Below are 26,744 nucleotides of genomic sequence, written 5' to 3' on the forward strand. Positions count from 1 at the left end.
CGAAACTTGCTTCTTTATTATGATAATGTTTCTGCGGTGTTTATCGGTGTATAGTTTTGACCTTTGTTTCTTTTGTTTTATGTTTTGTTTTAGATGTCCCGTAACTATCCATTTCATTGTCTGAACATTACTAATCCATTTCTCTCCACACCCTGAATCATACAGATGTACATCGTTGAACGTCATCCGCGATCCCTACGGGACCACGGGCCGGGGCAACGTGGTCAGCATGATACCGGACATTTCGCCGACGCCGATGCGACCAACGTTGCCCCCGATGGCCCACCTACAGGACATGCACGGACCAAGAGATTCACGCTCACTACCGAACAGCAACCGGCTGGGTTCTCGCTCGGTTAGCCAGGACTCTGTATATACGATACTGATACGCTTGCCGCCGGAGGGTGGATCCGGTGACGAGCGGGCACCTTCGATCAAGATGATCCAGGACGACGTGCCCATGTCGATGACGGTTCCACCGAGGCGGCCGCTACCCTCCCGGGACTCGGACTACATCATCCCGGTGGGGCGGAGACAATCTACAGCCACGACGGACATCCGACTGCCGTTGACGACCAAAATCATTCCGAAGCCGCTGTCCAAGCAGCAGCAGATCCACCAAGCGAACATGCTGCAAACGGCACGGCAGGTCAAAAAGAAGAAGAAATCTCAGGAGAAGCGCCAGGAGACGAAGGCCGCCAAGACGCTGTCGGCCATTCTGTTGAGTTTCATCATCACGTGGACTCCGTACAACATCCTGGTGCTGCTGAAACCGCTGACGGCCTGCACCAGGTGTATACCGCAGGAATTGTGGGACTTTTTCTACGCCCTGTGCTACATCAACTCGACCATCAATCCGGTGTGTTACGCGCTGTGCAATGCTTCGTTTCGGCGGACGTACGTGCGGATACTGACGTGCAAGTGGCACACCCGGAACCGAGAGGCCATGACCAGGGGGGTTTACAATTAGGCTTAAGTAGCGAAGAAAGGGGAGGGTTTTTTGTAATCCTAGGTTTGCCAATGAAAATGAATTGAAAGTTGGTTCGTTCTTTCGGTGTCATCTAAGACCGATGAATCAGATGATGCTGAAAAGCAGCTGGTAGTAGAGGAGTTTGCTTGCTCGTATCAGGATGAATCTCATATATGGGATAATCAGTTCAATCCATCAATTATACGGTGGCCCTGTACGTCAATGAATATTTGAAAATTCCCCATTCAACCCCACTGCGGGAAGTTCCGTTCAAGCGATAGTGATACCCTCATATCCATTCACTAATTGTTCACGGATTACCGACTCATTCTTCTTCACACTCTACTGACTGGTGGCACGCACGTTCCGCGCAAAATAGAACCCGTTGCTGAAAGCCAACTGTCGATGATTGATACATATTGAATGGAAAATATGAATGGCACTCGGTGAGCCAATTTGATCCATCGTCGGTGCAATTCTCACACTGCTGACTGACAGTGAGACGCTAATTGACACGTCAAAATGGCAGCCTTTCGAAGCATCACCAACACCGCGTGTTGGTTGTTGAGTGATTGTGTGGAAATTGTGGCCAATCTAACATGTGCAATGAAACGGACCTAAAATTCAAGCACCACAAACTAGAGATCCTTACATTGGGTGTCTGCCAGCCAAGGGACCCATTAATCCTAATTAACGGGATGGATTTGACCCCGACCGAGTTTGCGCGGAGTGTCCTTCCTTTTCCGTGTAATGCCATTATATTTCGAAAGAATGGGCGCTCTTTTGCCGTATTCCAGCAGCATCATAGTTTAACGTGAAGGATTGGATAGCCAGTCTTACACTACGGTATCGTGTGGAATCACTTTTCTTAATTTACTAGTAAATGACAAGAAAAGGTTGCTTTGGGTCTACAAGAACAGTCACCGCACATTTCAAGCACGTTACCAACACTATCTGGGACATTATTTGTAGACTTTGAGCAATGTTTTTATTTTTATTTTCACGCTATATCTGACTTGAATATAATAATGAAAGTGTTAGTTCCGGTTAAGAAAAATAATGCACTGAACGGAAACTACCTGAGTGATTTCGTTCGAGGTCCATACCTAGCATTAGTATGAATTACTACCTGCAGTTTCTACTCCGTCATTGCCTGAATAGCTGTGCTTACACTAGGCATCAACAGATATTACTTGGGATTAGTCGGATCGTGCCGTGGAAGTATTCACAGCACGATACTTATAATATGTCTAAAAAATGCTTATTCTAGCGAAAAAGCACGTTTGATCAGTTTGAGCCCAAACATCAATTAAATTTAACCCCTGTATACGACATTGAGGCCCCCATTCTTAACTAACTGATTATCGACACCGACTGTGTTCTAATGCAAGTAAATTTTAGGAGGTGAAATAAGCAAATACTCGCTTTAATGAAAGTCGTTGAGTCCTCTGCGTTTCACTGAACAAACACTAACTGTTTGTTTGTTTAATCTGGGTAAGGATTAGTTTTTTAGGTCGTTTTAAACGATGTAATGTATGGGATGTTGTAACCTATTTTCACAAACCAAACCTGTAGAAGTTTTCCCACCAGTGTACATCCTCTATGGAGCCACCATTCCTAACCTTGAGCAGAAAGATATGGTAGCACCTCTGCGTTCGTTACAAATAGCATCAATGGTGAACTTTTCGGCAATTCAGCTCCGGAAGGTGTAGAAAACTCGGCTCTCGGAACCAACGAGATTCGATATCAGTGTATGCACCTTTTCCAATTTCAGGGGCTTACGTAGACACCCATTCTGTTATCTTTCGTCTTGTTCAGGATCTCTACCACTCTAAATGCAAGAAATTGTTTGTAACTGCAGTGATTCAATTACAATGTTAAAGCTCAACGACGAATATGTTATATGTTTATCATATATCGTAGAATATTTCGCTTCGTAGGAGCAACTTCCTCAAATCGACGAAAACGTGAAGAGGCCTTCATCAGGCAGCCACGAGAGAGTAAACAGTCTCTCCACCTCGCACTCTCTGTCAATGTTGATCACCTCTGGTTGTTGCTGCGTTGCTTCTTCAACTCGTTTCACTACCCTCATACCCTGCTTCGTTGCCGTTTCTTCATCATCGCCTGAGATGGCTGAGGAAATTTCCCTTTTTGTTAAGTTTTTTACATATTTCGCTAGGCACGGAGAATATTTGGTTTCACAGCTTCCAATGCCCATCGCAAATATTTCACGAGTGGAGCGGACCTGGTGTGATGGTTAGAACACTTGACTATCACGCCGAGGACCTGGGATCGAATCCCACTCCCAATAAACTCAAAAAATGTGAGTTCTTCCTTCGGAAGGAAAGTAAAACGTGGGTCCCGAGATGAACTAGCCTAGGGCTAAAAATCTCGTTAATACCGATAAAAAAAAACAAATATTTCACGATACAGGAAATGCGGACTATACGCTTCTTGTGATCGCCTGCTTAACATTTCTTCAAACTGCTACTGAAAGCTACAGAACACCGTTATAAAAGATATATACTAAATAGTCCAGGGGTTAGCAAGACGCGGCGGAATCCCAGACAATTCTGATTTTCCCAGGTGTCTGATTCGATGTTAATATGTATTGTTGTTATCAAGAATATTATCCGACTTAAACTGATAAGATTTCAACTCTCGGTTATTGCTCGGTATTGCCACATTTTTCTTTTTTTATCTTGTTCTCTGATGATGGCGTTGTTGACACGTACGGCACAAGAGGTGGTCCTGTTCCGTTCTTCAAAGACTCTCAGTACTCTATCCTTTGAAGACGGCGCAATCTTTAACTTTAGCCCTAGTCGTGCATTGGGGTCATTATGACCCATATAGACACGGTGAGTGTGCTCTACGTCAGCCCAGTGTTTGGAAGCCAAAGTGATAAATGAACCACTCGGCAGTTTTTGTTCCCTTCTGTTGGTTCTTCTTTAACTACCACGCGCGGCTGTGTTCTTTCGTCAAGTTGCATGGTTCACAAAGGAATACAAAGAAGATGCCCCGATATACAAAAGCTGCGGCGAGGAGTGGGCATCCCAAAGTGTAACAATTTCTGATGCTCTCTCATCGTTGCCTTGCAACCAGGGTGCAAAATGTTCATAGTCATTGACTGAAAACAGCACGAATTTGAATGATTCTGCACTGAATATTCAAAACAAACAAATTCATTTTCGCTCTCCCTCTTCACACAGTCAGTCAATTCGTAGTCATTGAATATGAAGCCGATCGAGAAACATCTCCATAATTACCTACATTTATGGCTACGATTCCTTCCAAAAATACTCCACAACAATCAAATGGTAAAAGGTCTGTGTAAAGCATCGTTAAATGTAATCGAAACGTTAATATTTTATCAGCAATTTAACACTTTGTAAGATGTTTACAAATATTCATTGACTTTCATTCAGATGACAAACGAGTATCGAGCAGCTGAATATGAATATGCAGGCAAGTGAATGAAAATTGCCGCACGGTGAACTTCAGCTCGTCTGCTCGAAAATTTTGCGCCCTGCTTGCAACAACTATGAATATGAAGTATTAAATACTTATTTTTTATCACTAACCGCATTTTCGCTCTAAAAACGTAACATACTATATGATTTAATTGTCATGTCGCAACCTATGCCATGAAAATCAAGAGTTTTGACACTATTCTGGCATAAAGCATCCTCCCGAGCATCCTCCCTTTGGACTGCACTATCGTATCAAACCGGGCAAGAGAATGAGTAACATTACGGGAAGCGTTTCCGATCACGTCTTTTCACGAATTGTTACATTCGTCGAGTGTACCACAAGCTGAGTGTAGACCACTCAGTGACTTACGATAAAATTCCAAACACTGGCGTCAGTTAATGCACGAAGAAGGTTAAGGCCTGTTCCGTTACACGCCAAGAGCAGCACCACAGACGGAATCGCTTTCTTTCAACTCTTTCTTTGGCGGAAACGGAATGATTCGGATACAGAATGAGTAATGATGAATATTTTGACCTTGACACGGTCACTCTTGCTGACTCGTAAGTGCTTAGTGTCCTTCATGACTGTGACGTCCGAGGCGGTTGGTCCCAATTGTCGACACGAAGTTCATAACTATACAAAGATAAACCATCACAAACCACCACTTTTATAGTGTCCGATATTCTAAGCGCTGCTGTCCTGAGATCTTGCAGCTGCCCACCTGGACAGTAGAACATTGGAAGCCCTGAGGCGCAATTTTGTCCAAACGTAAATCCAGGATTTCTACCAGCGTTCACCGCATTTTAAGACCCCAGTTGTTGAGGAAACTGTCCGCTGTTCATCATTCCTCAACTTATCACTAACCCCGGAATGGTTAGTTAGGCCAGGTTTGTCTCTCCGAAAAATCTCAGAAACCCAGCTTACCAAACCTCTAGGTATTGCTCCTAACTTATGGTAGAAACGATCCCTTTCATGCCTTGAACACTTCGCGTAGTTGATCCAAACACACATTATTTGGCAGCGCAGTCGTCGAAACATAACTGCATATTAAACGCAGATACGCCAGCTGTTGTCACCTCTGGTTATGAGATGCCGAGGGTTTTCTTCTCTCAAAAGTGTAGAATTAGCTTTAGTTAAAATACACAGAAATAAAAAAAAAAAGTTTTCTTCTCGCCGATCACCTGCTGCTTCCAATTCCGCACATTGTTGACTCTCGTCGCTGCTGATTGTTCATTGAAGCTGTTCGTTCCATTCCTTCATTCGCGCTAGTATTGTTTTATTTGCAAAATTTCTCAACTGCAGCAGGCGTCGGTGTTCTTCCATCTCCTTCTCCAAGTTTTCACGCTGTGTCTGGATCCGCTGATCCTTGGATCTTGCCTGCTCTGTTAGGATCAGGGAGGAGGCAGGCAGGTCAAACTCGCGCAAACTAAGTTTGTCTATAACTCACTTCAGAAGCCGAATTATAGAATGCGATGTTCGGCAAACTTGTAGACTAGTGCTTGTTCTACATTTATTACCACGAAAACCATATTCTAGCTCTTTCATTAACAGCGTGAAATTGTTAAAACCACCTACTCATATTCAAAGATCGAAAATTCCGATTGCGCGTATGCCAGCAGTGATAAATGAAGTAATTCCTTGCAATCATTGATTGGCAGAAAACCTTGGAAAAACTCTCGAATGAATACCTTGCGGAGCTCCAGTATAAATCCCTGAATGAAAACTTGGACCATCTCCGGAGAAATTCCAAAATCAATCTATAGTGGCATTTTTGAGAAGTTCAGGGGGAATACCACGAGGAACTTTAATACTCGAAGGAATCGGTGGGAAAACTCTAGAAGAAATTCCCTTGATTTAGAAGAAATTCCTAGAATAACTTCTGCGAAAATCCTCTGTCAACAATGCTTACAAGTACTCTAGAATAAATTTGTAGGAGAACTATGGGAACATTTGAGAAGCTTCCGGAGAATTCACAGGAAGAATTCCAGGAGAAATCATCGCCGAAATTTAAAGTGAAATATAAGGAAGAACTTGACAATAATACTCTTGAGGAACTTAAAGAAAAATCCTTGGATAAACTTTTGGGGAGACCTGCAGCTGGAGGTACCTCTGCAGAAACACCGAAGAGAATCCGTTGGGTAATTTAAGGAGAAACCTGAGGATGAGCTCAAGGAGAAATTCCTGGAGATACACCTGAAGAAATCTATGATTCCGGGTCATTTGGCCGAATGCCATTTGGTCGAATGCCGTTTTGCCGAACGCCATTTGGCTAAAAGGGTCATTTGTCCGAAAAATGAATGATGAACTTAAGTGACCATGCCACAGTTCCCCGCATCAGTATAACTCGAAAGAGCACCCTATGGTTCAAAGAAAGAAAAAAGCTTTGATAAAATATATGCAGTTTCAATGCCAACTAATCCCTGAATGTCAAAATTAGAAAGAATAGCCTCTGATTAAAAGAGGAATATTACTGGATATCATATTAGTAGTTAGAATGTTGAAAACTTTTGATCATAATTCGGCCAAACGGCATTCGGACAAATAGCCGGACACCGAAATCCATGGAGGGATTTCAAGTGAAATCCTTGGAGGAACTCCAGTAGGAATCAGTGGTTGACGCCAAGAAAATTGTTGGAGAAACTACCAACCAAATTTTTTGGAATGCTTCCAGCACAAAAAGAAATCAGCAAAACAAATTGCTGATTTTCAGCAATATTTTTGCTAAGTTTCAGCACAACGTTGCTGATCAATTGTCAAAACTGCTGGATGGTTCGGCAAGATAAGAAAAATAATTGCTGATTTTCAGTAAATTTGTATTGCTGAAAGCAATCAGCACAAAAAAAAATCAGCAAAGTTGGCTGAATACCAGCAAACAAAATTTGCAGTGTACATAAAAAATGACTGATAGGGTATCCGGCCATTTGGCCGAATGTTGTTTGGTCGAATCATGATCAATAGAGTTCAGAGGAAGTTTTCGACATTCCAAATCACATTGACGATCATCCGAAATATTTCCTTTTTTAATCATAGGCTATTCTTTCTTGTGTTGTTATTCAGGGATTAGATGGCGTTGAAATCGCCAATATTTTATCAAGGATTTTTCCTTCTTTGAATCATTGGCTGTTCTTTCGAGTTATACTGAGGCGGGGAGCAGTGACATGGTCACTTAAGTTCATCATTCATTTTCGACCAAACGGCATTCGCCAAATGACATTTGGCCAAACGACCTTTCGGTCAAATGGCGTTCGGCCAAATGGCATTCGGCTAAATGGCGTTCGGCCAAATGACCCGGAACCGACTGATACTCCAGGGTTAGTTGTCAAACGAAATCAAGAAGGTGCATCAGGAAGAAATCAAAGATATATCCTGAGATGAGGTTTTTTTTTATTCTTAATCACTTAACCTAATTTACAGCTCTATTGTCCACTGGGGCACTACTTGAGCAATTTCAATTGACAGCTGCACTTACATTTTGTACAGCGCCTAGATTCTATTCTACTTTATCGAACTGGTTGCCTTTTTGCTGCTTTCACTTTTTTTACTTTATACCTAGTAGAATGATGAGCACAAGGATGATGATGGATGGCCGTTGGTCCTTTCCAGTCCGATTGGGGGTCCATCCCGAGCAGAGGAGAATATCAAAATAATAACAACGGAATCATAAAACCTGTTTTTATATCTTAATTTGTTATTATTAACTTATTTAGGTATAACCATTCCATAACATATTTTGTTGGACAATCTCATTTTGTAATGATCGTGCTATTGGTATATCTTCCTTGAATTACATGTCAATAACATGTTTTGCTGTGGGACAAGTTCAGTTATTTTTGTGTTGTTGAAACTGTACAAATATTTGAACATTAATAGCACAGCAACCAGCTTTGTAATCAAAACTACACCATTCGAGAATAACGTTGTCCACAGTATTCTGTGAGGAACCGAAGAGAAAAAATTATTTCCTCATTAGTTCTTCTTCCTCTTATTTTTGACATTACATTCCAACTGTGACAGAGCCAACTGATCAGCCTTTTGTTTTATAAGCACTTTGATAAGTATATTTGTTTCTCCAGTTTCAGTTGGGTACGAGCACGTGTACAGAAAGTGCTAGAGCTAGAATGTTAGCCATTTTACGTATTGGATCAGCTGGTGGAATTCCAAGATGAACTACATATTTTGACAAAAATGTCAAAAAAGTAGCCTGTCACCAAGAAACAGAAGAAAACTTGATTATTTCTAGACTATTGCTTTTACTGCAGCAAGGCCACTTAGATTTTGATACAATAACTAATTTTGTTTTCTGATTGGTATCAATAGCTTACTTATTTCAAAATTTGTTATTGAAATATTTTGATAATTCGCTATTATTAAGTTGTTATTAAAACTAACAAAACGTGTTATTTAACTGGTCTTCCAGGAACATTTTTTTGTTATGATTTTTGTTATTTTGCCGCTTATGACAGACAAGTTTATAATATGATACGTTATGTTAATAACATGAAAATAACTCTCTCTGCTACTCAGTTGTTTTGCCGAAATAACATATTTTATTATGCTGTTGTAATTCCCTTCTGCTCGGGATTATGAGTAGCAGTTCGTCGATGTCCAGGTATCCGGGTCCGTTTGAGCCATGGGGTTCAGAAGAGGGTCAGTGTCAGTTGCTCTCGGGGGAAAAGCAACTGACGAAAAATTGCAAGTGCCGGGGCTGGGAATCAAACGTGAGATGAGGTGTAGAACTAAAACCGTAAAGGCACTCGAGGTGATTTTCTTGAAAAAAAAAACTTCATAACGGTACCTCTATGATCGCACGGATTGTGCTGTCGCACAATAAAAATGGTTGAATTCTAATGTAGCTTAATTAGTGACCTCTGTCAGCTGCCCTAATTCACAGTTATGAATTTGGAAGCTTGTGTTTTTGCGAAGAAGCTGCAGATTCCTCTGAATGATTATTGATTATTCTGAAAGCAAAAAAAAAACCCAAAAGAAATCTGGACAACCATACTAGAGAAACAAAAGAGGCGTTTCTGCAAGTTACAGGTTTTGATAAGGTGCTGCAAATTTTAAGTGGACGTGGTTGAATCAGGTAGTAAAAATTCATCCAAAAATTCCACTACAGGAATACTTTCTGAAACTCCTTCAGAGATACTACTTAGAATGGCTTCTAGGAAGGATCTCTGCAAAGAGATTCTTTCCGTTCTTACTCTCGGGATGGTACTCAGAGATTTTCAGGGTCTATATTGAATTTTCTCTCAGAGTTTCTTCCGGAGATTCTCCAGGAGTATCTTCTGGGATTTATGAAAGAGTTATTGCTGATAATTTTCATGCAGGGTTCCCATGCTTTTAAAGAGGGATTCCCAGAATTTCCTGGTAATTGCTTGCGGGATTTCTTGCTGTGAATCACTTGAGATTTTTGTTGAAGTTTTTTTAGAATTACTACCAAAACGATTCTTGATATCCCTACCGGAAAACGTCCAGGGATTCACATTCTGGGATTGCTGTAACTGTTACGCCCGGAGTTTTGACCAGGATTTTTCGAGAAGTTTCCCTCGAAATATCTCCTGGGATAAATTACGACAAACTTGTAATAAATTCCCGAAAAAATATCAAAAAGAACCCTGATGGAATCTCACGGGGAAGCCCGGAAAGAACTATAGGAGAAATCCCTAAAGGAGATTTGTTTAGAGAGACTTTACCTCTAGGGCATTCGTCTCTGCACCAAGTACTTCAAAACTAAGTATTGACCTAGTTCCTGCATATTTTTCACTAAATAGAGATTGCACTCTTTTTTGATTTTTCAGATCTATCAACAAAGGACTGAGAAGTTGTGAAATTCAATCATAAGTTTCAATTTTCCAATCATTTTTGAGCATATATAAAAGTGTCGATCACTGAATTGGAGGTAAAATGTCAGTCTTCCATTCTGCCATGCTCACCCAGAGTTTCAATGCAAGAGGAATTTACTTTTTTAATTAAATTACTACACATTCCCGGGAGATTTTCTTTCCTGCCCACGATTCTTCGTTGTCAGAGCTGTGCAGCGGATGCCAAAGAATTGCTCCACGTGTGGTTTACTTTATTCCATCCGGCCGGCCTGTCACTACCACCGGTGCGCTGCTGACTGGCAATGGTAGACAATACTGCGGAGTTGACCATTACTGGTCACAAGGAGGACGGCGGATGGCGGCCAATGGGGTGGCTTTCGCCCATTCTTGTGTGTTCCTCCCGGCTTATCCGCTACGCCACCGTGTCCAGAGAGTCGCACCGAATGAGATTTACTTCCGTCACGTGGTTAATTAAGATTAATGACTGCCATTTACGACGGATCAGGGAGATCCGATGGAAATTTGGCAGACGGGGGGAGATAAGTTTTTATTTCGTTCTGAGCGGTTAGTTCACACCAAAGTTATAATTGCTTCGTAAAATATTAACTTCTTTACCGTCCGTCGCCGGCTGCCGGCGGCTGACCGGGCCGGGAGGATAGCCTCACATTTTATTGATTCCGGACACGTGTCTGAACTTTAAACTAATCTGCAGCAACGCATTCATCCTTCGGAGCACATGACAGGCATTTCGTCGTTTCTTGGAACTTGTAGTCATCCCGCACATAGTCGACGAACAGAAAGGGCTCGCCCGGGTTGATTATATTAAGATCCCGGTTCCGTTGTTTGTGACTTCTTGGGTACCGACCGGCGACCATGTTCGCAGAAACTCTACTATTCTGTGCGGAATTTATTTGTCCTTGTTAGACTCAGACCCGTGGGGTTTGCCCAACACTTGCAGTGGCGCTCTTGTACGGCCATCCCACTATTGAAATTATTGTTAGACGAGTAGAAAACGCTTGTCACGTTCCTTCCTGCGAAAGTTACTGGGAACTTGTAATCTGGATCCAATTCTATTGAAACTATAATTGAGAGCTTCAGTGTCCCAAACATGTTTTGATTAGTTTTGCTACCCGGTAATACATGGGTATGCAACACCCAAGTACTTAAATTCGAGCAAGCAAATGAATTCTACCGCCAATGAATAAAAATAGATCAAAACTAAAAATAAAACAAAAAAAAAACAATGTGAAACTCAAAAGTGAGATTAACGATAATTTCTAGTCTTATTGAAGAAGCAAAAGAGAAGCATAGAAAACAGAACAAAATGCGCAAATTAGGCTAAGCAAACGTGAGTGTGCAGCAGTGCGTAGCGCTGCATAGTTGTACTCCTCCTAGAAAGTATAGTTATATATCATTTATCAGTGTAGGTAAATATTAGAAAGCAAATCATAGAGCAAACTGAAATTTAATCCCTGACAAGAAAAATTGCTCCCCGTTCCGGAGAGAATACCTGTACTAGTAGACTAACCATAGAGATACTAACTGGGTAGGTAGCGATCGATTGACCGAGAAACCGTTGTAGGAATTTCGTATGGTTGACTATTTTGTCTAGTCTCAGACTGTTTTCCGTAAACTATGCTTTTAAGGTTTTCGATTCATTTCATTGTTGCTATACTGAACTCATCTAACAAAAAGGCGATTGGTTGTTTTACGGCCTAAACACATTACTTCGTATCGTACTCATGAATTCAATCGCCTTCCATCTGTCAACTTTGCTGTAGCTCTTTCTTGGTTCTTTTTTCAGTGTGAATTTTGTTGTTGTGTGCTTGTTCATTACTTTGCTTTGTTTGTTTTAGAATTTCGTTGTTTCGATTTATCAACAGTGTATATCGAATAATGCATTCAATCAACGTTGAAAAAAGCGATTTGAGTAGCTACACAACTAATACTGAAGCCTTTCAACGTCCATTTTATTTTTTGTTAGATTTACCGAAATCCAACTTGTTCAAACTGAAAGATATTGAATTGGGATTGAAAAAATGATCGGGAGAGGCAAAATGTTCACTTTTGAAAAAATGATTAACTAGCTTTTCGAAAACTGTATCAAAATTCTCAATTTTAAGAAATCGGGATATTCTTAAGTCAGAAGTTAGAAAAAAATCTAGAAAAAGGCATAGTTATGCGATAGCCAACTTTGAATTGTATAACTCCGGATAAAATGAACCAAAATGCACATTTTAAGCGGAGTTAAAACAATTTAAATTTGGCTATCGGATAATTATGCCTTTTTTCTAGAATCTTTCTAACTTCATTCAGACCGGTCTTTCCCAAATTATAACCATCATTGTTGTTCGAATGAGTGTAATCAGTTTCGTACCTTTTAATTCCGCCCTAATTTCTAACCCTTTGACAGATACGCGTATTTCGACTACCACTTGTAATCTTCCTCAGTGTCAGTTATCCAGTGATAGTCGAAGTACGCGTATCTGTCAAAGGATAAGCAATCAGGGCGGCATTAAAAGGTACGACACTGATTACACTCATTCGAAGAGGGTATTCTGCTTGGAGGGTTCGAAAAGTCGGTACAGCATCATTGTTGATCAACTGAAGTAAAACTTTGAGAATTTTTGATGCACTTTTCGAATAGTTTCAACTAGTCGATCATTTTTTCAAGAGTGATAATTTTGCCTGACCCGATCGTTTTGTCTATCCCCTGTACTTGTCACGCGTCACAAATGTTTCAAATTTTTAATTTTGTTTGTGCCCGACTATTCCGTCTTTGATTTTCTGAAAAACTATGATGGAAACTACCACGTCTCACTTATTCATGCTATGCAGCGCTCTTGTGTATTGCTGTGAATATCAATGCCAAACTTCAGACATCACCAACCAATGGCTCAGCTTTACAAAAATCAAATCTTCCAAATATTTTCTGGGATTCCACCAGAAGGTCTAAGTCAGTTGTCATGGAGTTCTTTCGATAGATTCTTCTGGGAAATTTGTCAGGGATTTCTTGTGAAATTCTTCTGTGATTTCTCTTGAAGGTCGTTCTGAGATTCCCGAAGGATTTTTTTTTGGATTGTTCCTTTTATTTTTTGGCAATTATGTATGAAATTTCTGCGGACATTTTTTTGTGAGATTACTCCAGATATTTCTTCTGTGAGTCATCGAAAAGGTCCTTCCAAGAAGGTTTCTCAGATGTTTTTTTTTTTAATCTTTTCTTGAATTGCTACTGAAATTCCTCCAGTAGATTCGTTTGGTGTTTTTTGTTCCTTTTTTTTTCAAATAATCCTTAAGGAACAACTCTAGAATAGCATGGGGCAAATCTAGCTGAAACATCGATTTTTGTGAATCGATTCGAATCGGATCAGCAGAATCGATTCACCGATTTAATCGAATGCTTTGAATCGATGTTTTCACATCGATTCGATATTATAAAATATTACAAAACTTTAAAATGATTGCTGCATGTTGAAGTACATGTTATGTAGTTCATGGTATGTTTAACTTTTCTAAATAAATTCAATATCAATGTTTGAGATTGCTAATCGAACATTTCGCGACTCTGATTTGTTGAGATAGTGCCAGTGCATTCTAAAAAAATGAAATTTAATATTTTTTAATCGAAAGAAAAATCCTACCTGATATTCTCCAGAACTCTGAGAAGTATGCCCATATAGTACTGAGAGAAATTCTCCCAGAATCTTTAAAGATACTCCTCCAAAGTTCTGAAAGGAGTTCCTCTAGAATTATGAGAGAGATTTCTTCAGAATACTGAAAATTATTACACTAGAATCCTGAGCGACATTATTCAGAAAAGATAGCAAGACTCTTTCGGTATCTTGGTAGGAATTCTCTCTGAGTTCTTCCAAGATTTCAGGAGACCGATTATTTCAGAGTCCCAAGAGGAATTCTCCCAGAATCAATTGATAGATTGAATCCTAAGAGAAGCTTCCCCTTGGGATTCCTTCAAAATGCTCTAGACTTCTAAAATGAATTCTCCCAGAATCCGGAGAGGAATTCCAAGAGCGGCCCCAGAGTTCTGAAATGGGGAGTTTAGACCCCTAAGAAGGATTACTTCAGAATCCCAGATTGCTAAAGAAACCTGAGATATAATCTCACAGAATTTTAGGAAATAAGATTCCGCCGGAATCCTGAGAAGAATTCCTCCAGAATCCTTTTAAGTATTCTCCCTGCATTCCCCTAAAATCCTGTGTAGAATCCTTTGAAATGCTGATTATAATCCTGCCAGAATCCCGAATATTCATTATTCTACGAGTGATTCCATCAGAATCTTGAGAGGACCATATGATTCTTCAAGATTCTTAAGAGAAATATATCTAGAATTCTAAGAAGGTTTTTTTTTTCGAAAATCCGATGAGGGTTCTTCCTGGAAGGAATTACGAGAACTTCTAGAATGGATTTCCCCAGCATCATTTGAAAGATTCTCTGGAATTCTGAGAGGTATTCCCACATAAAATAGAAAATTTACCGAAGATTCCTGAAAGACATTCCCCCAGAATCTTTGAAAGGACTCTTTTAAACTCCTCAATAGGCCAAGGGATGAAAGTCTCTTTAATAAAGACAAATCGATCAATCAACTCCTGAAAGGGATTGTCCCAGAACTCTGAGAGTAATTCCTCCAGAACACTTTTAATTATTACACCAGAATCTCAAAAGAATCCACCCATAATCTAGTCAGGGAATTTCCCTGATCAATAAGAGGGACTCTCCCGAAATCCTGAAAGGGATTTCTGGGAGAAACTGCTCCAGAATACAGAAAACAGAATTCTACTGGGATTCTTGCAGAATGCTGAGAAGGATTTCTTCCGAATCCTAAGAGGAATCACACAATCTTTGCGAGGGATTCTCCAAAATAAAATTTCTCCAGAGAATTCTGTCCAGAAACTCATGAGAGATTCTTCAATAACACTGCTCGACAAAATTTCACAAAATTTTGTGTTATGGGATGAGAAAAAAATAACAGGGGCTTGGGACCCTAGAAGCGTCATAGTGAAAGAATTTTCGAAAACTATTGGACCGGGCCTTCACAGTTTAAAACCGAAGTTTGTATGGAGAACTTGGGGCGTTCAATTGATATGTGCATTAGAACGTGTCCTGCAAACGCCTAAATGCAGTATTTGAGTTAGTTTCGTTATTGTCTAACGCCTAAAGAAATGCACAGCGCGTTCTAATGCACATATCAATTGAACACCCCAAGCTCTCCATACAAACTTCGGTTTTAAACTGTGAAGGCCCGGTCCAATATTTTTCAAAATATTTTTTACCATGGCAATTCTAGGGTCCCAAACCTCTGTTATTTTTTATCTCATCGCATAACAAAATTTAGTGTTGAACGGTGTAATCAATAATTCTGAAAGAAAGTGCTCTAGAATCTTGAAAAATATAGCCCAAGAATCTCAAGGATTTCTCCAGAATCATGAGATAAATTCCCCAAAATTTTGAGAAACATTCCTCAGAATCCTGACGGGGATTACCCCAGAAAGCTGAATTTTCAGATAACCTTTGGAAGAGTACCCGCAGAATACTTACTTAGTGATATTCGCCCAGAATCCTAAAAAGGATCTTATGCAGAATCCTGAAAAGGATACCACTATTATCCTGTATGGATTTTCCCCAGAATCCTAAGAAATATTCACCCAGAATCCTTAGAGGAATAAACCCAGATCAACCAGAAATTTCTTAGAATCCTGAAAGGGATTTCACTCTTGGTAGGGAGCCGTGGTAGGAAAAACCTCAAAATCCAAAAAGAAATTAATTCTCTTAGAATCCAGAGATTCCCTAGAACTCTGATAGGTATTCCCATATAATACTGCTGAGAAAAAATCTTCCAGAATTATTAAAGGGCCTCTACCATAACTGTGAGGATTCCTCTAAAATTCTGTGAAAAATTCCTTCAAAATGCTGGAAATTATCACACCAGCATCCTCAGAGACCTTATTCTAGAAAAAGGAGAAAGACAATTCCAATAAGGAAATCTCCCTGAATTCTATTTAAGATTTCCCTAGAATCCTAGAAGAGATTACTCCTGTTTTCTGAGATGGATTCTCTCAGAATCTTTAAAAGGAATTCTTCTAGAATCCTGAGGGATTTTCTCAGGTTCCCGAGATGAGTTCTCTCTGAATCCTGTGACGGATTGCCTCAGAATCCTGAGAGAAGTTTTTCCTCGGGATTCTTCCAGAATGCTTAGGCGAATACCTCAGAACTCCCTGGTGGATTCTTCCAGAATCCTGAGAGGGATTCTTCTAAAATCCTGAGAGAAATTCTCCTGCTGTATTAAAAAACATTCCGTTAATACCCTGGACGAGATTGCCCCAGAATCCTGAGAGGGATTCTCCACATTTTTAAAAGAAATTCATCTGAAATCCTGAGAAGAATTCTGAAAAAAAGAAGAATTCTGAAAAAAAAAGTGATTTAATATTTTTAAAACGAAAGAAAAATCGAATGTAAAAAATCGATTCAGTCAATTTCTTGGGGCTTCAATATCGATTAAAGAAACGATTAATCGGAACAAAAACATCGATTTTGCGAACATCTTTTCAAAATTGCCCAACGCTAAGACCAGAATCCCAGAAAATATTTGGATTTTTCTTTCGATGCAAAAATATTAATTTCATTTTTTTTAAGAATGCACCGGCACTGTCTCAACGAATCAGAGTCGCGAAATGTTCGATGTGCAATTTTAAACTTTGATATTGAATTTATTCAGAAAAGTAGAACATACCATGAACTTGAAGTACCTGCACCAATCATTTTAAAGTTTTGTAATATTTTATAATATCGAATCGATGTGAAAACATCGATTCAAAGCATTCGATCAAATCGGTGAATCGATTCTGCTGATCCGATTCGAATCGATTCACAAAAATCGATGTCTCAGCTAGATTTGCCCAATGCTAGGTCTATCTGACATTTGCCATGGAGTTATTTTGATAGATTCGGCTGGGACATTTGTCAGTGATTCCTTGTGAAATTCTTCTGTGATTTCTCTTGAAGGTCGTTCTGAGATTCCAGAAGGATTTTTTTTAGATTGTTCCTTTTATTTTTCGACAATTACTTTTGAAATTTCTGCGGGTATTTTTTGTGAGATTACTCCAGATATTTCTTCTGTGAGTCATCAAAAAGGTCATTCCAAGAAGGTTTCTTAGATGTTTTTTTAGATATCTTCTTGAATTGCTACTGAAATTCCTCCAGTAGATTGATATTTCTGCTATTCCTTCTGTTTTTTTTTCAAATAATCCTTAAGGAACAACTCCAGAATTATTATTATTATTATATTTTATTAAAGACACTTTACCAAATAAGTTGGCATTCGTGTTCAAACTCCAGAATGTTTTTCATGCTTCTAATTGTAATACCAGTAGAAGCTAATTTCTGTATTATTTGAAGAAAAATTTTAAGAAAAAAAAACACCTCTTGTGTGATCCCAGAATGAACTCTATAAGGAATCTAAGGAGAAACTTCTGGAGCAACCCCAGAAGAAATTTTGGAAGGATTACTGGAATTGAAAAAAAAAACTTTCAAAAGGATTTAAAAGGAATACCTGTAGCAAAGACTTGGAGAACATTAATTTTCTTTGAGTAATTTCAAAAGATACTTTTTTTTAGAAATCCCAGAATAAATATCTGAAGGAATCCCATAAGAAGTTCTTGAAAAGAAAATTTCGGATTGAATATTTAGAATAATTCCAGTAGGATTCTCAGGATCAATCCTTTAAGTAACTCCTTCAGAAAAATAGGAAGAATCTTCAGCAGAAATCACAAAATAAATATCTGTAAATCCCAGGAGAAACTCTGTAACAAATGCTTGAAAGAGCACATTTCAATGTTAACAAAATGCTTGAAATAACTTACAGTGGCTTTGTGCCGTAAATTCATGGAGTTTGATATATGGCCTTTGGCTGCAGGGACCTCCCGGAAAGGAATGATCTACATGATGGTTTTTGTAGCTGGGTTAGCTTAATTCCTTGGAGACCTTTGGAAAACAATACGATGGTTGTTATCTCGTGACGAATGTTTGTACAGAAACCAGTTTATTTAGCTTTCTTAGGCTTTCTCTTTCAACGCGGACAGGTTTTTTTTTATTCAAACACAATTATTTTGCAGAATAGTACCAGCGAAACTGAAGAATAAAGACTGCATAGCCACTAACAGTTCATAGCTTAGAAGACTTTTAGGAGCGTTTTAAGGGCACTCCATGGTGGATTTAGAGGAGTTTTGAGTTAGTTTTAGGGTGTTATTAGCCCTTTCAGATGCGTTTGGTGGTGTTTCAGAGCCGTTCCAGGGTGTTCTCAGGGGTATCAGAAACCATGTATGTATGTACTTGAAAACAGAGGGTTTCAGTGCTTTCCGAAGCAGTTTCAAATGGGATTTAGTTTATTTTAGAGAGTGTATTGTGTAGCGGACCTGGTGTGATGGTTAGAACACTTGATTACCGAGGACCTGAGATCGAATCTCACTTCCGACACACACACACACACACACACACACACACACACACACACACACACACACACACACACACACACACACACACACACACACACACACACACACACACACACACACACACACACACACACACACACACACACACACACACACACACACACACACACACACACACACACACACACACACACACACAAATGTGAGTTCTTCCTTCCGAAGGGAAGTAAAGCGTGGGTCCCGAGATGAACTAGCCTAGGGCTTAAAAATCTCGTTAATACAGATAAAAAAAGAGAGTGTACAGCAGGCCCATGCACAGAATAGGCGGTAAGAAATGTTTTTTTTTCTAAATTCGGTAAGGGGGCATTCATGAATGACGTAGCCTTTTTTTACCGACTTTTTACTCCTCGAGGCTCGTAACATATTTTCCCGTACCTAATACATGGCTAGTCACACAATCCCAGACTCCCCTGCTTGGTCTTGGTCCAGAGGATGTGTAGGGATGAGTTTGGCTGGAACGCCGTTTCAACGGCTATTACCCACATCGTCTGGGAGCTACAGAGGAGGTGGCGCGTGGACTCGGAGAATGGCTAGTCCAGATGCAGTACAAGAGGTGGTCCAGGGGTTCGGAGTCGGCTTCGTAGGTCATACCGGTGCCCTTACAGCGATTAAGTGGCCGCGGAGAGGAAGTCCCGGTAGTGGTGCTGTCGTGGCGTCGGTCTACTGGGTTGGATCCGAGCCCGCGGTTGGAAAGGGGTCCCCGGCAAGGGTCGGGGTAGGTGAGATCCTGCTGTCTGCAACCTACGGGTGCATCTGATAGGGCCTGAAGGGTAGTGATACCCTTCCTTACGGGCAGGTCAGATCGGGTTGCACGTGGGCATCAGTTCTTGATGTCCGCTCAGCAGTAGGGCGCGGGCGGGGTTGACCCTGCCCGCCTTCCGAGGACAAAGGGAGTGGCGAGGACCACTCGGGAAACTGGCTAAGCGCCAGCATGCTACCGTGATAGACTCTCCAAAGCGAGTCATCGATGTTCGTTGCTGCAGGCTACGCAGCTAACCTTGTGGGTGCGATGTGCACTAGCCCCTCTCTGAAGCAATACCTTCTTGGTGGTTCCGGAGAGACGTAGGGTTTGGCGACCATAGGAATGGTTTAGTGGGTACGAGGAGAGAGTAGTCCTGGATTTTACTTTTGTTGTAGAAGACGGCCTGTCAGACCTACACTACCCTAACCTTCTGTTAGGGTGTCTGTTGAGCAGATTATCCCCCTATGGTTTAGAAGAAAAAAAAAAAAGACTCCCCTGCTCCCTAAAATGCTACGCCATTTATGGACGCTCCCTAAAAAGTGTAGGGGTACCCAGTATATGGAACATGTGAGCGGTACAGCGTTGTCGGTGAGGATACCCGCTTCATCCTTTTGTCGTGAACCACAATGTCGGGCCGATTGGCCATAATGAGATCTTCGTTGTGATGATCGAGGTAGGCTGATCCAGCTAACACTGAACAGCCTGCAACGACATTCTCTATCGTTTCCCCTGCTGAATTGCACTTCCTACGGTGGTCCTCCACGTCTTCGTGCAATATGTTCCGCCGATAGTTCTTCGTTGCAATTACCCTGGACGGCTACCTTTTGTTTCCGAGAAGAGGTCACCCCGCACCAGCTACACACGTTCGACGTCGCCTTATCGATCCATGCAACTCCTTCTGCTTCCACGTTACAATCATCTCGTCAACGGTCTCGACGTCGCAGTTCAGCTGATAATCCTCCTGCTCTGGATGCAGGGCGCTGGCGCTGTAACCGTGGTCAGCTTCACATACAGTGCGGAACATTTCATGACATTCTACGAAATATGCCCGCAACTGCTGGATCTGGGAGACACATAGTGCCTGGATATTGGTGGCGCCTCTTCCTCCTACTGGGCGTGGCAGGGTGACTCTCTAGACTTTGAGTGGATGGCGCATGCGGTGATTGGTGAACGCTCGACTACTCGTTCTACCGCCTCGAGGTCAGTCTTGGTCTACTTTACCACCCCAAAGCTGTAGGTCAATAGGGGCACAGCAAACGTGTTGATCGCCTTCACCTTGTTGCCGGCTGACAGAAAGTCTTCAGAACACAGTTGGCATGAAGCAAGACTTTGTCCTGTAGTTCTTCTTGATCGCTGTGTGGCAAATACCTCTAAGTTGCAGGAAGCCGAGATTGTACGATTTGCCTTCAACCATATTCCAAATCTCCTCTTGTTCGTTGACGCGGAAACAGCTGGCGTTCACTACTAGACCCCGGCGACGATGGACTGACCGGTATTTGTCAATTCCAAACTCCATCCGGGTGTCGTTGCTGAACACCGTCACAAGCTGCAACAGTTGATGCAACCTCTGTACTAATTCCGCGAACAGCTTCAGGTCGTTCATGAAGAAGGTGTGCGTTATATGGGGGAGAACGAAAAACGTATCTTTCCTCTGAATAAGACACCATCCAAAGTGTCGAAACGTCGAGTTAGATAACAACACGTTTTGATTTAACAAGACTGCGTAGCCGTCAAAATCCGAGGTGTGGGATATTCTTGTACTCCTTTCCCCACTTTTCAGTTGGTAGCCATAGTTGTATTGGTTGAGTGCTCTACTGAGAGGGTTCATCGCAAGGCAGAACCATAGTGGTCTTAAGGTATCTCCTTGAAGTAAACCGTTTCCTGATGCTGAGAGTTCTGCACCGCAACAAAAAACTGCAGATCCTCGAGGTTCTGTTCGGTTTCCAAATACTGCCGAAAAATATCCTGGTTTAGTATGCTTTCTGCATTTGTTGACCGATAGGAATTTTGTAGCTTTGGTATTCGGTGTAGGGACATGCGGTCTGTGCCGTGACTGCTATGGCCATCTGGAGCGCTGGTTCATCTCGTAGTTCTTGATGGTGATTAACCTGGGCTTGTTAGGGGAATATCTGTAAGTAAAAAGAAAATCGCGTTAAGTACTGTTCTTTTGAATTCCACTAAGAATTTGCATCCTTTGACAGATACGTATTTCGACCTCAACTGTAATACTTATGACACACATGTGATACAAGAATCACTGTACAATTGCGCTTGAAATGAGTGCCATACTGAAAATTCTCTCAGTTCAAGTCAGTCTAGTTGAAATTTTCTTGACACTGCACTGCGTTGTACAGGAATCACGCTCGTATCACATGTCTGTCCGGGGTATAAGGTCGTCTTCAGTGTCTTGTACTTGACTCGACTGTAGTTCTTGTCGATTGATATTGATAGGACTATTGGACCTTGTTCATATTTCTTTTAACGTTGATTGAACTGCATCTTTCAATAAACATGTGTAAGTAATTCGTTTTTGTGTCAGCCCTTTCTGTTTTCTGTTTGAAGTTATTTATGTTTAACAATCCATAAGTAGCATATTGTGTACTACTCATCCAAACTATCAAAAACGAACTCCCTGTAGTATCAACCCAACTCATAGCGCCCCAACCCCCCTAAATCCTCTAGTCTGTACTCTGTTGTAATGTTTAAGAACCAAAGCCGAAGAAGCCGATTGTAAAAATGAAAACGAAACGGATCGAACGGACATTACCAAACACAAAAAAAAACAAACACACATTTGAAACATTGCTCACTGCTATTAGATTCCCCAGTTGGAGACAACAGTCCGAAGGAAGCGTGGTGGTTCAAAACCCTGAACAAATCTAGAACGAGAGTCAGCTGAACAGTTGCAAACACTGGGTGAAATAGGTAGACTTTAATTGTAAAAGTATTGAAACAAACCAATCGAAAAAAAAAAACTCAAGAAATCTCTCCCGAAACTCACTCTCTCTTTGTAGGATAGTAGCGAAACTTTGAAAATACGATTGAATCAAACTGAGTAGTCAAATGTACCCTAAACTAAATTGCGAATGGAAAATATGGAGCACAGAAAAGAAAAACGTGAAATCAATGTACAGAAATGTGGGACATTCTGGTTCCGATTGAAGGAAAAGGTGTGCGCGAGAGGGAAACGTTGGAAACATTGAATATATGCAGCATTAGAGGAATTTAGAGGAAATCCAACTCATCAACCAGTTAGAAACGATCGCTTAAACGTGTACTAGTAGCATAAGAGATGATAACCTGTGTTCGTTTAGGTTCGATTTGTGTAACTTAGGTTCAAATTCGACGCAGTTGACGGTACGTGGTGACCGATGGCTGATGGCTATCCTCACGGTTCGCTTTCTTCCTCGTTTTGTGGTTATGTCAGTCAGCGTGTAGGATTCTTGCACGCAAGATATCTTTTATAGCACACTGTATTGAATAGAACTCGGTGCGCTATAATTATGCATTCGTTAGGGTAAAATCATCACATTGCTCCAGAAAGTTTAATCGTGCAGGGTAGCCGACCGCTAACGGATACCGAGTAACGGTTTGTAACGCAATATGTAACGCTCATTCTCGCTCGTGAAATCGAAAATTGAATCTGATGCCGGGGTTCGTTTTCGGCTCAACAACAAAAGGCACTCACTTGAAGCAAGTGACGAAGCGGCTCATTCTTCTGCACGTTGATTTGAGAGTCGAGGTTCGCCCGTCGAGTAAACAAAAAAAACTGGCAATCGAGGCGGCACAGAACTGGAATCATTGTTTTTATAATCAAGTGAAACAAACAGAAACTTATCAAAAGCGGAATCGCAAGAGAAGTATTTATTATTCTGCAGACAATAATACAAGTAATTAAAAAACTACTTATAATTGTAACTGGCACACATGCGATATTATGGCTAAGATAAACTATAATGAAGAAATCCAAACAAATGCTAAACGTTTGAATGAAATACAAGAAAAATCGCTAAGCGTTTGCCAATATAAAAGTTTTCAATAATTTGTTAAAAGAAGTTTTATACACAAGATATAAAGAAGTATAACTAAGTTGTTGTTTGAAACGTTTTGTTCAACGAAGCCATTGTAATTTATCCACCACAGACACAGAGAACCTGGATCGAAAATATAGGCTAAGAGATGTAAGTATAGCTTTGACTAGTCACACCGACACACAAAGTATCTTCTAAAAACAATGTAGTTTTGTAATGCAAATAGTGGACAAGTGTAAATTGAAGATCGCATCTCGCTTAGTGTAAGTCATCTCAAGAAAAGAAAAACAGTTACGCGTAACTAGCAAAAATTAAAACTTGAACAAAACCAAAGCAAGTTCAAAAATTTGATTAGTTTTAAATTTGAAAACAGGGTGATTTGAATTTGACCGGAAAATCAAATATGGTGAGATCGACTTAGAGCAAGACACTATTTTTCGTGACTAGAAATCCTTAGAACCAAAATAATGTTGATGTAAAAGTTCGCTCACATGGGAAAAGCACTGATCCAGCTGTATTTATCGGTAAACGTTGGGAGTACAATCTCAACCTCTTTCGAAACCTGAAAATCTGTGTTCTCAATAATGTCGAAGTAGCTCTTTATTTTCTCATCATTTTGGATCAAGTCATTAAACAATGGTATCAAGTCACAAACATCAACGTAACGAACGAAACGAACCCGAAACTAATACACTGAAACCCAATAGCAAATGCAAATCAAGAATCCACTACCCCAAACAAATAAAAACAAACATACAACTGTATATTGAATCATATATAAGTGTTGACGTATAGCAAGTAACCAAAACAAAACAAAACATACAACCAAAATAACGCACATTTTGATGTATCATATTGAAAAGGAACGAAAACTGACGAGGATGCAACACCGCGTGTGTGTGCGTACGTGCGTGCATGCGTGGCAAATCCGCGTAGAACCAGACAGCTATGAGATGAACCCGTGTCGTGCTGAAGCAGAGTAGAAACGAAGGCAGTTTTATGGAATTTACCAATATTTTTCATAGCAATTTGTATACTTATCGTGGTACTACCTGTAGACAAGCGACCGGCTGACGAGGATAAAATGCACTTTTGGCTAAAAAAGAACAACAGTAGATAAAGCTGGAGTGAATCAAATATTTATACATGAACATTTTGATGAATTGAGAGAACAGATGAAACAGCGTGGGAAAACGCATAATGATAAAGATCATATTTATGTTGCGTAATGGTTAGGTTTTTCATATTTACAGGGAACGAAGAATTTAACGGAGATATAGACAGAGATGCATAGAAGTTGAGTTGGGTTAGTGAAATAGTGAAGCACGCGAACAAAAGACCATATTTTGTATTATTAGGTAGAATTTGAATTGTTAGAAAACATCGTAATGCAGGTTTATAAAAAAGCGACACATGTAGCATAGACAAACGGACAAAACGATGATTTTTTTTTAATCCACTCAGAAATGTTTATTTCAAAGTGAGGTGTTTCCAGTCAATCATTTTCGATTTTGTGAGCTAGCTATCTTATATCTACAATATTATTACATTCCACTGCTTTTTTTTTCTAACATGAAAATAGGAAAAATGACGGTTTTGACAGGCTACCAATTTTATGTTTGACCAAGGGTGAGTTCAATTACGGAAGAATCTCTTTCATTTTCTGATCAACGACATGTTTATCCAATTTGACCGGATCTCGTTGTTTTGTCTCTTTGTTTTGATGCACTGAAATATGTCCATGCTGCAACTATTTATTTCTTCATAAATTCAATTCTATCAATCTAAATTTTGTCATTTCAGAGCAGAAGAAAAAAATTAGTGAGTTGTTCATGTTTTGGCTTCTTACAATTGCTAACTTATCTGTGATTATTAGAATATGTATTTTGTGTTGCCATCTTGAATGTTTTTGTCATTATATTTGGGCTCTGGACTTCTACTCCATTCCTAAACTATATTGCATAGTTTAAGAGCCTAAAACTACTTAAAACAGCTGCCATCTTGAATTGTTGGTCGCCAATTTGGGTTTTGAGGCGCTATGTTGAATATACTAGTCGTCATATTTTAACTCCAGACATCTTCTCCATACCAAATGCACCCATATTGCATGGTTGTAGAGCCGCTTTTTCAATGCTGGGCCGCCATCTTGGGTTTTTGGTTGCCATCCTAAATTTTGGGCCGACATCTTGGAATTTTTACTATCCATACTCACACTAAAGGTTACAAAAATCGGCGCTTTTTCGAAAAATCTTCCAATAAGTTATTCGCAAACTTATCCAAGAACTCCTCTTCAGGGATGGGAACACTCACTTGCAAAGAGTTACACTCACTTGCATTTTTCTCAGCTCAGAAGCATGCAATCAAGAAACGATGTATGGACGACTTTTGTCTTGTGGTTTTGTCTAAAACTTTGCCGAATGAAGAAGGGGTCGCACACGTATACCGAAGTCGTGGGAGAGCTGCAAAGGCAACTCTCCACGAGGTGAATGTAAATTACACTCACCTCGTGGAGAGTCGCTTTCACAGATCTGCTACGACTTTGTAATTCGCGTGCGACTCCTACTCCATTCGGCAATGTTTTAGACAAAACCTCAAGGCAAAAGTGGTTCATACATCGTTTCATGATTGCATGCTTCTGAGCTGAGAAAATAGCAAGTGAGTGTAACTCATCAAACTCAATCTTCTAGAAATTCCACAAAATTCATTGTTGTTTTTTTGTAATTCTTGCAATGACAACTTCACAAATTGTTTCATTGTGAATATCATACAGAGATTCCTTCGAAAATTCCTCAAAATATTAAATCGAAGCGTTATCCAGCAATTCCTTTTGAAAATCTTTTAGGGATACTTTTAGAAATTCTTTAGATATTTAGAAAACCAGCCAGAAATTCATTCGGATATTCTACAGGGATTTCTTCCGATTTTTTTTCCAAATGGAAGAGGGGGTTCCTTTCAAAATATTCCGAGAAATCTAATTAGAAAAATATCCACCCTAACGAAATCCATCTACGAATTTCCTTAAAATAACTAACAGTGATTCTAAAAAAAGTCTTTAGTAGACTTGCCATGATTCATTACACAGTCAAAACACATTTGCTGACTCGACAAAACGCACCTAGCCGTGAACTAAGCTGAACCATTTATTGATATTCAAGCAAAAATGACGTTTGTATACTGACT

General features: G+C 40.2%; 2 protein-coding genes across 6 annotated transcripts in view; one reads left to right on the forward strand and one right to left on the reverse strand.

Annotated features, from left to right (window-relative positions):
• Positions 1-15,456, forward strand: part of LOC115262774 (muscarinic acetylcholine receptor DM1-like) — a 77,471-nt gene extending 62,015 nt beyond the window's left edge. For both annotated transcript variants that reach the window (XM_062842443.1, XM_062842444.1), the window contains exon 4: positions 166-15,456. In XM_062842443.1, the coding sequence (XP_062698427.1) occupies positions 166-970 (805 nt within the window). In that variant the 3' untranslated portion in view covers positions 971-15,456. The remainder of the gene's footprint in view (positions 1-165) is intronic.
• LOC109431043 (serum response factor homolog A) overlaps positions 1-26,744 on the reverse strand; it is a 783,489-nt gene that overhangs the window by 363,389 nt on the left and 393,356 nt on the right. The gene's annotated exons all lie outside the window — the stretch shown is intronic.

Source organism: Aedes albopictus, chromosome 3, assembly GCF_035046485.1.
Source record: "Aedes albopictus strain Foshan chromosome 3, AalbF5, whole genome shotgun sequence".
In the NCBI taxonomy this organism is placed as follows: Eukaryota; Metazoa; Arthropoda; class Insecta; order Diptera; family Culicidae; genus Aedes; species Aedes albopictus.